The sequence below is a fragment of the Anomaloglossus baeobatrachus genome, chromosome 6 (genome assembly GCF_048569485.1).
Source record: "Anomaloglossus baeobatrachus isolate aAnoBae1 chromosome 6, aAnoBae1.hap1, whole genome shotgun sequence".
NCBI lineage: Eukaryota > Metazoa > Chordata > Amphibia > Anura > Aromobatidae > Anomaloglossus > Anomaloglossus baeobatrachus.
In genome coordinates, this window is record NC_134358.1 from 185,820,788 (window position 1) to 185,835,686 (window position 14,899).

Consider the following 14,899-nt stretch of genomic DNA (forward strand, 5'->3'; position numbering starts at 1 on the left):
GTGTGTGTGCACACGCCATACTAAGCATGGATGATAGAAAGAGAAGAGAACATTCTGAGGACTCGAGAACCAACATTTTTGAAAAATATCAACAATCTCAAGGTTACAAGTCCACCTCCAGAGATCTTTATGTTTCTTTGTCCACGGAGCACAATATAAATCATGAAGTTTACAACCCAAGGCACTGTATATAAATCTCCCTGGACGTGGAGAGCAGAGAAAAATGGAGGAAATGTTGCAATGCAGGATAGTCCGGATGATCGATAAGCAGCTCCTATTAAGTTCCAAAGAAATTCAAACTGTCCTGCATGTTTAGGTTGCATCAATGTCAACATTTTAATGAAATGCTATGGCAGGTGACCCAGGAGGACCCCGCTGCTGACACAGACATAAAAAACTGCACTGCAGTTTGCCAAAATGTACGTAAGCCAACATGCTTCTGGGAAAGTGTCTTGTGGAGAGATAAGACCAAGACAGAGCTTTTTGGTAATGCAAATCATTCTACTGTTTACCGAAAATGGAATGAGACCTACAACGAAAAAAACCACAGTACTGATAGTAAAAAATGGTGGAGAGTCAAAAATAGTTTGGGCTTGTTTTGCTGCCTCTGGCACTTCACGCCTCACGAAATCTGATTACCAAAGGATTTTGGATCACAATATAGTGCCCAGTGTCTGAAAGCTAGGATTGCGTCCAAGGTCATGGGTCTTCCAGCAGGACAATGACCCCAAACATAGTTCAAGAAGCCCCCAGAGATGGATGGAAATGAAGCGTTGGAGAGTTCTGGAGTGGCAGTAATGAGTCCGGATCTAAATCCCATTGATCACCTGTGGAGAGATCTTAAAATTGTTGTTGGGAGAAGGAACCTTTCAAATAGGAGAGACCTAGAGCATTTTGCAAAAGAAGATTCCAAAATTCCAATTGACTGGCACAAGAAGCTTGTTGATTGTTATAGGAAGCGAATGATTGCAGTTATTTCAAAAGGTGTGCAACCAAATATTAGGTTGAGGGTGACAACAATTGTATCAGGTCAATTTTTGCAGTTTTGTGTGAAATTATGTCCAATTTGCCTTTTGTTTGATCAAAACACACCTAGGAAATAAACATGTATAAGCCAAACGTGTAATTGCAATCATTTCCTGGAATACTTCATTTTCTGGAACAATTTCAAGGGTGCCAACACTTTCGGCCATGAATGTAGATCACTCAGTCTGCCTGTGTGAAGGACTACCTATCAGCGAATGTTAATGCCACTGGTCACTCTTTGTAAATGGACCCATGGAATGTACTGACATGTCCTATGTTAGCAGTCTGTGCATGGAGAAAGCTCAGGAACTGAGCCTGCTCCATACGTTGCTTTTACCTCCAACAGCAATGGAAACGTCAATCGCTGCTGTAAAGGCCCCGTTACACGCTACGATATATCTAACGATATGTCGTCAGGGTCACGTCGTTAGTGACGCACATCCGGCATCGTTTGACACATCGTAGCGTGTGACAGCTACGAGCGACTGAACGAGCAAAAATACTCACCTTATCGTTGCTCATTGACACGTCGCTCTTTTTTTTTTTTTTTTTTTGAGAAAATGTCGTCCTGTGCGCCAGTTGTTCATCGTTCCGGAAGGCAGCACACATCGCTCTGTGTGACACCCCGGGAACGATGAACTGCAGCTTACCTGCGTCCTGCCGGCAATGCGGAAGGAGGTGGGCGGGATGTTTACGTCCCGCTCATCTCCGCCCCTCCGCTTCTATTGGGCGGCCGCTGTGTGACGTCGCTGTGATGCCAAACGTCTCTCCCCTTCAGGAAGAGGATGTTCGCCGCCCACAGCGAGGTCGTTCGGGAGGCAAGTACGTGCGACGGGCGTTACCAACTTTGTGCGACACGAGCAACAAATTGCTCGTAACGCAAAAACGATGGGGGTGGGTGCGATCGCACATGCGATCGCACGACATATCAGCGCGTGTAACGCCGCCTTTAGTCTTAAATAACTGACAGAGGCATTTAAGGGCAAGCGTTCAGAGAACAGGTGGTAGCAGACCCCTCGCCCTCCCTTCAACACAATGGCAGGGGGCTGAGGATTTACCATGCTGAAGGGACGCATGCCATGTCAGTACTCCTGTGAAGCCCAGGCAAAGTCTATGCATCATAGGAGATTTATATGGCAATGTGGCAGTATAAAGAAACATCAGATGGCAGGTTCAAGTCGCCTAAGAAAACAAAGAATATAAAAAAAACAAAACAAAACAAAAACAAAAAAAATCCTACAACAGGTTTTGAAAAACCTAAATATGATACAAAAAATATTTTTTTTTTACTCTGATTAAGAAAGCAAACAAAAAGCCCTCAAACTTATTTGGTATTGTTGCGCCCGTGCAATTTAACAAAATATAACATTAATTATCCCGTATGGTAAAGGCTTTGAACAGAATTGGAACAAAAGCCAATATCACAATATTTTTGGTTGATACACTTTACCCAAAGATGCAATAAAACAAACAAACAAAAAAAAAAAAAAAAAAATCCCAAAAACCCCCAAAACCCTCATTCGTACCCCCACTCCATTATTTTTTTATTGCACTGCTGGGGTGGTGCTTTAAATCTAAGCCCCCGGTCATATACTCATCTTCTGGAGGCTTCACCTTCTATCACTGCCGCTCTGGTCAGGCTCGGCCTGGTTTTTGGTACTTTTCTGGCATTTGGCTTTGACAAAATTTTATCCATATACTCGTGCAGATTACATGAGTTTTTGATTTTTTTTTGAGTGTTTCCGAAGCAGAAATGCACTAAACGCATGTGTATTTTATATCTGTTTCTAGTGCAATTCTAAGGGGAAAATCTGCACATAAAACTCTGCGTACCCGCAAGAGACATCAACATGTTGCGGGTCTGAAACACGCACCGCAGGTCAGATTACTCTGAGTAAAATAGGAGCATAGTGTGCAGCAGACTTCTATAATTCCCATCAGCTTTGCTGGAACTGTAAGATGCTGCGTTTTTGAAGTAGCAAAAACACGCAACGTCAAAAGTCCCCAAAAACCCATTGTTTGCACACAGTCTAAAAGAGTAAGATACCAAATAAAATACAAGCATACTTGCACTCTGTATGAAAGTGAACCTGTCAGGTGCAATATGCACCCAGAACCACGAGCAGTTCTGGGTGCATATTGCTAATCCCTGCATCTAGTAGCATAGATAAAGGGATCTTTAGAAAAAGTATTTCTAAAGATTCTTTATAATATGCTAATGAGCACAGGGACTATTCGCAAGGGCGTCAGTTCCTGCCCTCATTCCGCCCTCTTAAGCCCACAGGGGCATGCTAACATGCTATTTAATGCCCATTGCCCAGAGTCATCATCAATAGAGGTGATGCACGTACCAGTGTCCGTTGTCACCGCATCAGACTCCGGCAGTGCGCATGATCAGAAGTCACCACACTTCATGGTCATGCGCACTAGACCACTCTGAAGAAGTGATCTGGAAATCTCAACACAATGTAAGTCTACAAGAGCCTTATTCTGGCTCTAATAGACTTACCATGAGCACTTTGGACCATTACCTCGGACATCCAGTTGTCACAAGTTGTGGTCACACAAAGGCACCGAGGGACTGGAGCTTCACAATAAAAGGTGAATAAGGTGGCAGGTCAGTATATTACTGGGGGCAGGAACTGTAAATTAAATAACACCACTCCAGAGCTGAGAAAAACCCATAACGATGGAGTGGCGCATTAAAATGTTATAGCACGGAAAATGTTACAAGTTTCAGACTGACAGGGAGAATTATACTGCAAAATCATTTTTTACTGCACAATCAACACCATAAAAATAAAATGGCAAAATTGTGGACCATTTGACGACACTTTTTAAATGTCATTTACAGCTAAGACTTAAAGGGAACCTGTCAGCAGAAATTTCGTAATAAACCTAAAAGATTCCCCCTCTGCAGCTCCTGGGCTGCATTCTATAAAGGTTCCTGTTGCTATTCTGCCCCCTTTGAGAACTAAATAATTTATAAAGTCTTACTTATTGTATGCAAATATTTTTTTCTGTACACAGGGACGGGCTGTCTTGCGTCCGTTAGTCGCCCTCCTGCTGCTTTACGCCGTCCCCCATTGCTCATTTCCATAACTGAGACCGCCGCCCAGTGCTCCTGAGGTCTCGCGCATGCGCCGTGCCACTCTCGCGGGAGGGAGCACTGTGCACAGTGTGACCGCTGGTGACGTGATTGCGCAGGCGTGAGATTATGGGCGGCGCTGTGATCATCATCAGCAAGTACCCGCCCATAATCTCGTGCCCACGCTTTCCCCTCTGCCTTCACCGTTCTGCGCAAGTGCTGGCCAGATGAACCCACGTCACCTCTTACCCATCTTTCCCTGGAGCAGGAAATAGATGAGAGGAGCGGAACACACCACCGATCAACAGAGTTCATCTGGCCAGTACAGAACGGTGGAGGCAGAGGGGAAAGCGCGGGCACGAGGTTATGGGTGGGTACTTGCTGATGATGATCACAGCGCCGCCCATAATCTCACACCTGCGCAATCACGTCACCAGCGGTCACACTGTGCACAGTGCCGTGAGTGTGGCACGGTGCATGCGAGAGACCTCGGGAGCACTGGGCGGCGGCCTCAGTACGGAAATGAGCGACGGGGGACAGCATAAAGCGGCAGGAAGGCGACTAACGGACGCAAGAAAGCCCGCCCCAGTGTACAGAAAAAAAAAAAATATTTGCATACAAGACTTTATAAACTATTTATTTAGTTCTCAAAGGGGGCACAATAGCAACAGGAACCTTTCTAGAATGCAGCCCAGGAGCTGCAGAGGGGGAATCTTAGGTTTATTACGAAATTTCTGCTGACAGGTTCCCTTTAAACCACAATATAAAAAACCTCTTATACAGATCAGTTATATAAAAAAAAATAAGGTATGGCTCTTGGAAAAAAGAAAAACACACACACACACACACACACACAAAACTGCCAAGTAATGAAGGGGAGTAAAGGGATTTTTCCCTTGGGTAATGTAAACAGAGACCAAGGATGTACCTTGTGATTTGGGTCCCTGGAGCAGCAGAGAAAGTTTTGGGGTTCATTTCTGTTCTTCTTCTGCTCCCAGAAAAAAAAACTAAGCCCAAAAATATATACACTGAAGATGTAGTCTTATTATAAGAGAAGGGACCAAAACCAAAAAGGCACAGGCTATGCTGCTTTAAAAGTTAAAGGGTTATTCCCATATCCAAGATCCTATACCAACATGTAGTAAAAATATTATTAGCAAATACCTCCAATTCAGAACTGTAGTATAGTTCTCCTGATATAGCCATGGGCATATAAAATATATCTATCTCAGTTAGTTGCGCGTGGTTGTAATGTAACCATGGATACCTAAGCTGCAATGCCCTGCACATGAGGTAAGTGACATGTCTATATCATGAGAACTATATTACATTTCTATCTGAAGGTGTTTGCTAATATTCTTACATCTATAATATAGTGAGACAGGATCTTGGGAGATGAAAATACCCCTTTAAAGCATAGAAGTTGGAATTTTAATATACCATATATTCTTGTGATGGTAGCATCCGACTGCTGCTCCTATGAAGGGTTACTTAAAATAGCAAAATGCATCACCATCTTTTCCACTGTTTAAAAAAAAAAAAAAAACTAGAGTTTTTTCCAAGCTTTCGGAAATGTGCGTTTCTCTGGCGTTTTGTAAGCCTAAAATGACTTTCTTTTGGCAGTTTACAGAGTGGATTTTTTGCAAGTTATTTTTCTGGCGTTCTTTAGACACTTTTTGAGCTATGGAGAAAACACCACTTTTTTTTGCAGCGGAAATGCTCCAAAAAAAACGCACAAAAAATTAAAATATAATGACCGCCTCATGTTATCCTTCCTTATGACTTATATTGTAAAGTCTTCATAGCAGAAGCCGCCAGAAGAATGTGTGCGTTACAGTATTTTTTGGATTATAAGATGCACTTTTCCTCCCCCCAAAAAAAAATCAGGAGGAAAATGAGGGGTGCGTCTTATAATCCAAAAGCACCTTACTGAGAGGTGGTGGAGAGGGGTCACAGTGTATCTGCACATAATAAATTTTTAAAGTCAAGCGAACTCGCCAAATTTTTCGATGGTTTTAGCCACCAGTGGTTTTTGTTTCCCATGGCTTTTGTGACTATTGTTTTCCTTTTTTTTTGCCCTCCTCACTTTTCATTTAATAATGATTTTACTTGAATGAACCACAGGTGATTTTTTTGGAAAAGTTATGGTAAAACGCTTCAAAAAAAAAAAAAAAAAAAAAAAAAAAAAAAAAAAGGCGAGGGGGGCGGGGGGACACTTCCAAAATATTACACAGCTGTGCGGGTGCTTTTTTTTTTTCCCTTCCTCCTTCAACATACAGCATCTCGGCACGTTCTCAAGGATTTACAGACAACCACAATTGAAACCCTAAGGCTGGAAACACATCTATGCGAGTAAAATCGGTCCCACTGGGCTGAAAAAAACTCGGCTGATTTTAGTTCACGTTAGGTCCGAGTGCAACGCAAGTGCGATGCTTTTTCTGAATACATTAATGATTTTACTAGAGTGTGTAATGCGTGTGTAATGCGTATTTTTTACTATGTCATCTGCCATTCAGCGCTGCTACATGGCCGCTGACAGCAGACACAGACAGCCATGCAGCAGAGCTTAATGGCAGATGACAGCAGACACAGACAGAGCCGCAAAATCAGAATGAACTCGGGTGAACTTCACCTGACTTCATTGTCATGCTGCGGCTCTGTCTGTGCCGCGTCCTGATTAGCGGTCACCTGTGAAGGACTCACCGGTGACCGCTAATCTCTTGAGTGACTAAAGTTAGCAGCCCTCTCTCATACTTACCGATCCCCGGCGCTGCACGGCATTCACACTACTCCGGCGGCTTTTACTATTTTAAAAAAGCCGGCCGCTCATTAAACAATCTCGTATTCCCTGCTTTCCCCGCCCACAGGCGCCTATGATTGGTTGCAGTGAGACACCTGTCACTCAGCGTGGGGGCGTGTCTCACTGCAACCAATCACAGCAGCCGGTGGGCGTGTATACTGTGCAGTGAAATAAATAAATTAAAAAAAATGGCGTGCGATCCCCCCCAATTTTAATACCAGCCAGATAAAGCCATACGGCTGCAGGCTGGTATTCTCAGGATGGGGAGCTCCACGTTATGGGGAGCCCCCCAGCCTAACAATATCAGTCAGCAGCCGCCCAGAATTGCCGCATACATTAGATGCGACAGTTCTGGGACTGTACCCGGCTCTTCCCGATTTACCCTGGTGCGTTGACAAATCGGGGTAATAGCTGCCACTAAATCCTAGATTAATCATGTCAGGCGTCTATGAGTCTATGAGATCGGGGAACGGCAAGTATGAGAGAGGAGGGGAAAATGACCGACAGACTGTGAGAGAGGGACAGATATAGTGACGGACCGACAGAGAGAATAGAGACCGAGAGGGAGAGACCGACTGACAGAATAGTGATTGACAGACATTGTGAGACATCGCTCGTTTCCAGTGTTTTAGGAAACATGCGAGAAATGTATTTAGAAAATCGGATGTCACTAGGATGGTGTGAGTGCCGTCCCGTGACATCCGATTTTTTACACGCTCCCATAGACTTGCATTGGAGAGACTCGCAGTAGAAACTCGCAAAAAAGCAGCATGCTGCGATTTTTTTCTCAGTCCGATGTGGACTGAGAGAAAAAAAAAAAAAAAAATCGCAGATGAGAGCTGAATCATTCACTAACATGTGTCTGATTCCAATGCGAGATTTTCTCGCATTGCTCTACTGCGAGAAACTCGCAAGTGAGAAGCAGCCCTAAGAAGGTGATCTAACTTGAGAAATCAGACTATAGAAGGCACTTGAAAGAGTAGTAAGCATTGGGGGTCCTTAAAAAGACAGAGATAGCAGATATAGGACTGATAATAGTGATGGGCGGACCCGGACTGTAAAAGTCCGGATTCCCGCGGTTTCAAAAAGGTACCCGGGTGCCGGACCCAGGCCCAGAGTTCCGGGTCTTGATTCGGAACTGGGGAAATTCTAAAAAAAAAAAAAAAAAAAAAAATAAAAAAAAGGGACGCGAGTGCTTCGTACTTACCGAGGCTCTGTCGCAACTGTACACACGCGTCCTCTCCTTCAATTCCAGGGCCGCTAATTAATGCTCATATGCTTTCCCCACCCACAGTCGTTCTGGCTTCTGTAATTGTTTGCAGTCAGATGCGCCCCAGCCTGTGTGACAGCGTCTGATCGCAACCAATCACAGACCCTGTCTGCATGTCAGTATCGTGGGATACAAATAAATAAATTTGTCATAGGGTTCCCCTCATATTATGGCACCCAGCACAGATAAAACCCACAGCTACAGGATGCAGCCCCCAGCCGTGCGGGGTATAAAAATAAGAGGAACCACATGCGCTTTATTTTTAAATTATTTCAGTAAATAATTAAAAAAAAAACAAAAAAAACACAACTGGTGTGTGGTCCCCCAATTTTAATACCTAGCCAAGAAAAGCTCGACAGCATGGGGCTGGTATTCTCAGGCTGGGGAGTTTCAGCCTAAAAATAGCAGCCTCCAGCCGCTGGCATTGTCGCATCCATTAGATGCAACAAGCCCGGCACTTTACCAATCACTTCCCAATTGCCCTGGTGTGGTGGCAATCAGGGTAACATAAGGGATTAATAATAGCCCACAGCTGTCACTAAGCTTTAGACTAGTAATGGGAAGCATCTATGAGACCCCCCCCATATCTAATCTGTAAGTGAAAGTAAATAAACACAAACATCGAAAAAATCCTTTATCTGAAATAAGAGACAAAAAAAAACAAAAAAACCAAAACAACAACAACAAACACCCTCTTTCACTACTTTTATCCCCAAAACACCCCTGCAGGCACAACATAATCCACAAGATGTCCCACGACGATCTCGGCTCTGCTACATGTGAACTCATAGCGCGTGGCACATAGCACAGAATAAGCCGCACAATCAGCGGTGACGTCACTCAGATCACATCACATCCTCCACCTGTGACCACAAGTCGCCTGAATGATGTCACAGCTGGTCGCTGCTCAGTCTCTGTAGTTCCAGCATGCGGTCATTGTTCCTTGGCTGCGGGCTGTAATTTCAGCTGTAGCACACCTCATGTGAATTATGTTAGACCTGCAGCGGTGTTTTGGGGTTAATAAAGGAGTGAGAGTATTTTGCCTTTTATTCCAAATCAAGGATTTCTCCAGATTAGTAATGGGGTTTCTCACAGACGCCTTCCATTACTAATCTAGAGCTTAGTAGCAGCTGTGGGCTGATATTAACGTCTTATATTACCCTGATTGCCAAGCACTAGAGCAAACTGGGAAGAGGTGGATAAAGCACTGAGCTTGTCGCATCTAATGGGTGCGACAATCCTGGGCAGCTGCAGGCTGCTATTTTTAGGCTGGGTTTCCACAGCCTGAGAATACCAGCCCCTGCTGTTGGGCTTTATCTTGGCCGTGTATCAACATTTCGGGGACTGCATGCTGTTCTATTAAAATAATTATAATTCAAGTAAAGAAGCAGCATGTTATTCCTCAGATTCTGATACACAACCAAGATAAGCACATAGCTGCAGCCTATAGCCATATGCTTTATCTGTGCTGGGTATCATAATATGGGTGGAGCCCCTGATTGGAAGGAGTCAGCTGACATGCTGATGTAGTGGCCCGGTCCAGATTGTGTCTGTTTCTTTCAGTGCATTAACACATATATATTATATATATTATATATATATATATATATATATATATATATATATATATATATATATATATATATATATATATATATATATATATATATATATATATATATATATATATATATATATATATATATATATATATATATATATTTTTGCGTCTGTCTCCAAAATTGTGTCCTTACGGTGACAACCAGCAGATTGGCCGCTGGCCTCGTCCCCCAGCACGGATTGGCCACTCGGCTCGCCCTGGCCCCACCCCCCCATGGATTGGCCGCTCGCCCCGGCACCCTGCACGCATTGGACGCTTGGCCAGGCTCCGCCCCCTCACACATTGGAAGCTCGCCCTGGTCCCGTCCCCCCGCACGCATTCCCCGAACCCACACGGAGAAGCCCGACACCCAGGTGACTGCTGCAGCACCCGAAGCCCACACCGCAAGACAAAGTGGAGAAAAGCCACTAGCACGTGTGTGCCGGAGCCGGCGTAGGCTGGTATCCATAGTACATATCGGGCAACTATAGAAACCGCTTTCCTTAGTTACCGATGTGTAAGATGGTTACTAGCTTACCCCGGCACACGTCAGCACTGTCACTTACCTTTTCTCCACTTTGTCGCATCCGGCGCGCTCCCGTGCACACTACAGTTGCCGCGCGACAACCTCCGATCACGTGTTTTCATGTGACCAGGAAGTTGCGGCGCAGCCACTGTCCTGTAAAGTGTACGGTTACACACACACACACACATTGATACACCGACGCATACACACAGCACACATGCATGTATACACACACACTGAGCACATATACACACATAGCAGACACACATAAATACACTGGGCGCATACACACAGCGCACATGCATGTATATATATACACACACACACACACACACACACACACACACAGAGCACATATACATACACACAGCAGACACACATGGATACACCGTGCGCATACACACATAGCACACATGTACACACACACACACACACACACACACACACACACACACACACACACACATACTCTGCTGTACACTCACCCAGTGATGCGGTCCCCGGCACTGAAGTCCCCAGCGCTGTTCCTGCTTCCAGCTCCTCAGGGCACTGAATATTCAGTGAGTATAATGAGCGGCGATAAGGAGCGGGAGGCAGCAGAGCCGGAGACATCGCTGGAGAGAAGTAAATATAGAGAATATTTTTATTAAAAAGACCCATATTTTCTCTGGGGCGCGCAGCATCCGACAAAGTCAAGAAAAGCCGGATGTGTGAAACCACTAGCTTACCCCGGCTCCCGGCACACGTGTGCCGGAGCTGGCGTACGCTGGTAACCATGGTACACATCGGGTAACTATAGAAACCGCTTTGCTTAGTTACCCAATGTGTAACATGGTTACTAGCTTACCCCGACTCTCGGCACACGTGTGCCGGAGCCGGCGTACGCTGTTAACCAGTGTACACATTGGGTAACTATGGAAACCACTTTGCATAGTTACCCGATGTGTACCATGGTTACTAGCTTACCCCGGCTCTCTGCCCATTCAGATCATCAGATCATTGGTCTCCCACTGTCAAACACACCGATGCGTGCTGCACAGCAGGAGACCAACAAGCAAAAAATAAACCAGCACTGTCGCTTTGCATAGTTACCCAATGTGTACCAGGATTATCAGCTTACCGACGTACGCTGGTAACAAATGGTACACAATCCTGTAACTATGGAAAGCGCTTTCGTTAGTTACCCAATGTGTACCATGGTTACCACCTTACCCCCGGCTCATGTGTGCTTGAGCCGGCGTACGCTGGTAACCATGGTACACATCGGGTAACTAAGCAAAGCGCTTTGCATAGTTACCCAATTGTGTAACATGGTTACCGGTGTACGCCGGCTCCCTGCCCATTCAGATCGTTGGTCTCTCACTGTCAAATACGCCGATGCGTGCTGCACAGCGGGAGACCAACAAGCAAGAAATGAACCATCATTATTCAAGACTTGCTGATTATATTATTATTCAATCTGCTACCCTACATACACATTCTAGACTACCCGATACGTTAGAATAGGGCAACCTTCTAGTATGTAATATTATGCTATATGTTATAAGTAAAGCATTTTTCATTTGTTGTGTTCTAGCACCATCTACTGGTGAAAACTGTAAGAATCTGAAGAGTTCATTGGGTGTTATCCTATTGGCCAGTTCTTGGTCACATGGCTCAATAGGTGGAGCTATTCTCCAGCCTCTGTCTAGAAACAACTGGAATGAGCTAGTTCTGGCTGAGTCTCCTCTGAGGGAAGACATTATGTGGAGAATCTCTTCACCACAAGACTCCTCCTAGGCCCGAGGCCTAGAATTTCATCATTTCCTGATTTTTACAGCCAATATACTGAAGGCTTCCTATCCTGACATTGTGCATCTCTTCAGACAGTAGGGCATACTGACTATATACCAGACCCTACTGCACGCAGATTGGGGAAGTGTGAGGGTCTCCCGCCCCACTGCAATATTAGTGGCTTTCATGCCATTGTCCACGCACCAGCCGTCCGCTCCCCGTAGCACGCTGGGCAACTGTCTTCATTTGCTTACAAGTACTGCACGTGTCTGAACTAGCAGTGAAATTAACCCTAGGACTCCAGGTCTGTACAATCTTATCATATCTACCCTCTAAACTCAAGAGAGTCTGAACCTAAAGCATACCAGTATTAATTCTGAAACAAATCGTGCACTTAAAGCTCCAGTACCCTAATTGCACTTCAGCATTCAACTCCAAGCTGTATTTGCCGTGGCCTACCCACGAGAGACTGTGAAACATATTCCGTATTGATTTGCTTTGTTCCTGCTATATTAAAAGCAACTGTTATCCCCAAGACCGTGTCTGTGGACTGTCCATCAGCTGTGGATACTGTGTGGGGGTGGATAGCAGGGAACATCTGGGCCCTTACAAAGACACTCAGTGTGGGGGCGTATCTGACTGCAACCAATCACAGACACCAGGGGCGGAGAAAGCAGTGCATATGAAATGAGCCTACTGCGTGACCCTGGAAGTGAATTCTTGGCCTGGAAGCAGCGTACAGCCATGCCGATGTCTCGGAAAGTACAGCGCGGTTGCTCCCATCCACCTATCCCTTCTACCACCATTTTTAAATCGCTGGATTCTGGTCCCCAAAGACTATGAGGATCGGAACCAGGTTTTAGAAACCGGATTAGCGCGATCAGCCGGTCCCGGTTATCTGAGAGTCCACTCATCACTAACAGATAACCATCATGCACTTATGACATACCCTGAAGATATACAAGATGGGTAGGCCACTTTTAGAAGACATTAAAAACCAACCGGGAAAAAAAAAAAAAAAAAAAAAGTGACCAGAAAATAACTTCTTTGGGCAAAGAGACAAGAACCAGCTGAGACGTGACAGCAAACCTGCAGGAAACCACCCTGGTATGAGGGTTTAAATCATTATTAATATGGTTTTCAAATTGACAATGCTGCCCAATTGTGCAGATGACCGGCATGTCTATCCATGCGGCCGTACACATTCTCTGCAAATACTTACTTCACAGCAGCGTAGTAAAAGGTTCCCAGCCACACACTGGACGTCAGCACGTGGACTGTGACCATAACTTTCCCATACTGCTTGAAAGTCTTTTTAAACCTTTGTACTAGGCCAATGGACTTGTCTTGTAAAGGATCAGTTTCATCTACAGGGACAGGATCTTCAGTTGCCAAGCTTGTCTCTTTACTCTTCTCCAAATTACTAGTATGAAGAGAAGGGGTCTGCTGGTCTACTTTGTCTTGTGAGGAGTTGTGTCTAGAGGCTGAATGAAACCACTGGTTTTGTCCATGAAACATTAAAACCTGGCATCCAATCCTTGGTGAGATGAGGCATGATTGTGGTCTATGTACTCCTAATGTTAAAGTGGAAATTATCCGGGAATTACACCTCAAATACAAAGTCCTTAGTAGATGCATGCTGACATCAATCCTATGAGCAAAAGAAAAAGAAGTCACATCAATACATACCGTACATAAAAGAAGACACGTGGCTTCCACCATGAGGAAGAGAGGTGGAATCTCTGTAGAGGAGCATTCATCACCAATTACTAAATACTGAGAACATTATCACCCACATAACCCTCCCCTGTGCACAGAGAAGCGGGTTATGTGTCCGCGCAAGAAAAAGTAGCATTAATATTATAACCTTGGTCACGTAGAGGGCAAATGTCAAATCTATCCTCTTTGTACAATGGATATTAGTCTTTTGCCGCCTTTAGTTGGAGATTTTTTTTTCTGTATACTACAAAAAAAAGTAAACAAAAAAACCCCCAAAACTTCTTCGATCAGTCAAGAAGCAGGTCACCCTGCCATGTCTCAGTACTGCCATATTAAAGGATTATAGCAGCCAATCCAAGGTCATGTGCAAAAATGCTAATATATGGTCACTTTACTGAAAGCACGGCTACTGGAAAAAAATAAACTTATATCCTCACTGTAGGGCAGTGCATACAACTGCGCTCATGGTATAGCAAGACATGACCAACAGCTAAAATGTCTAAAAGCGAACGGTTACAGGGAAAATATAAGTTCATTTTCGCCCTGTAACCGCTGCTCCAGTAAGGCAGCAAAGCATTGTTTTAACACCCTTAACACTAGAAGTCCCAGAAATTGAGCCCCCCCTGAAGTCCCGAAAGAGGGTCAAATGACCCTTAAGGTACCGTCACACATAACGAGATCGCAGCTGAGTAAGTGTCCGTGATGCAGTAGCGATCTTGTTATGTGTGACACCTACCAGCGATCAGGCCCCTGCTGTGAGATCTCTAGTCGTTGCAGAATGGTCCAGGCCATTTTCTTCAAAGGCGATGTCCTGCTGGGCAAGACCCATCGCTGTGTTTGACACTGTGTGACAGGGTCACAGTGACTGCTGAGATCGTTATACAGGTCACTACTGCGCCCTGTATTGTTCCTGCATCGCTGGTAAGATCTGACTGTGAGACATCTCACCTGCGACCTCCCAGCGACTTACCAGCGATCCCTATCAGGTCGCATCGTTTTCGGGATCGCTGGTAAGTCGTCGTGTGTGACTGGGCCTTTAGTCCAAACTGAATAGAACTAACTAGAAACTAAATGGCTAAACTCAAATGGGAAAACAA

General features: G+C 44.8%; 1 protein-coding gene across 3 annotated transcripts in view; it reads right to left on the reverse strand.

Moving 5' to 3' along the window:
* The window catches only part of FAM210A (family with sequence similarity 210 member A), a 56,408-nt gene that overhangs the window by 22,322 nt on the left and 19,187 nt on the right, over positions 1 to 14,899 (reverse strand). For all 3 annotated transcript variants that reach the window (XM_075314600.1, XM_075314601.1, XM_075314599.1), the window contains one exon: positions 13,306 to 13,734. In XM_075314600.1, coding sequence (XP_075170715.1) covers positions 13,306 to 13,721 — 416 coding nt within the window. In that variant the 5' untranslated portion in view covers positions 13,722 to 13,734. The remainder of the gene's footprint in view (positions 1 to 13,305; positions 13,735 to 14,899) is intronic.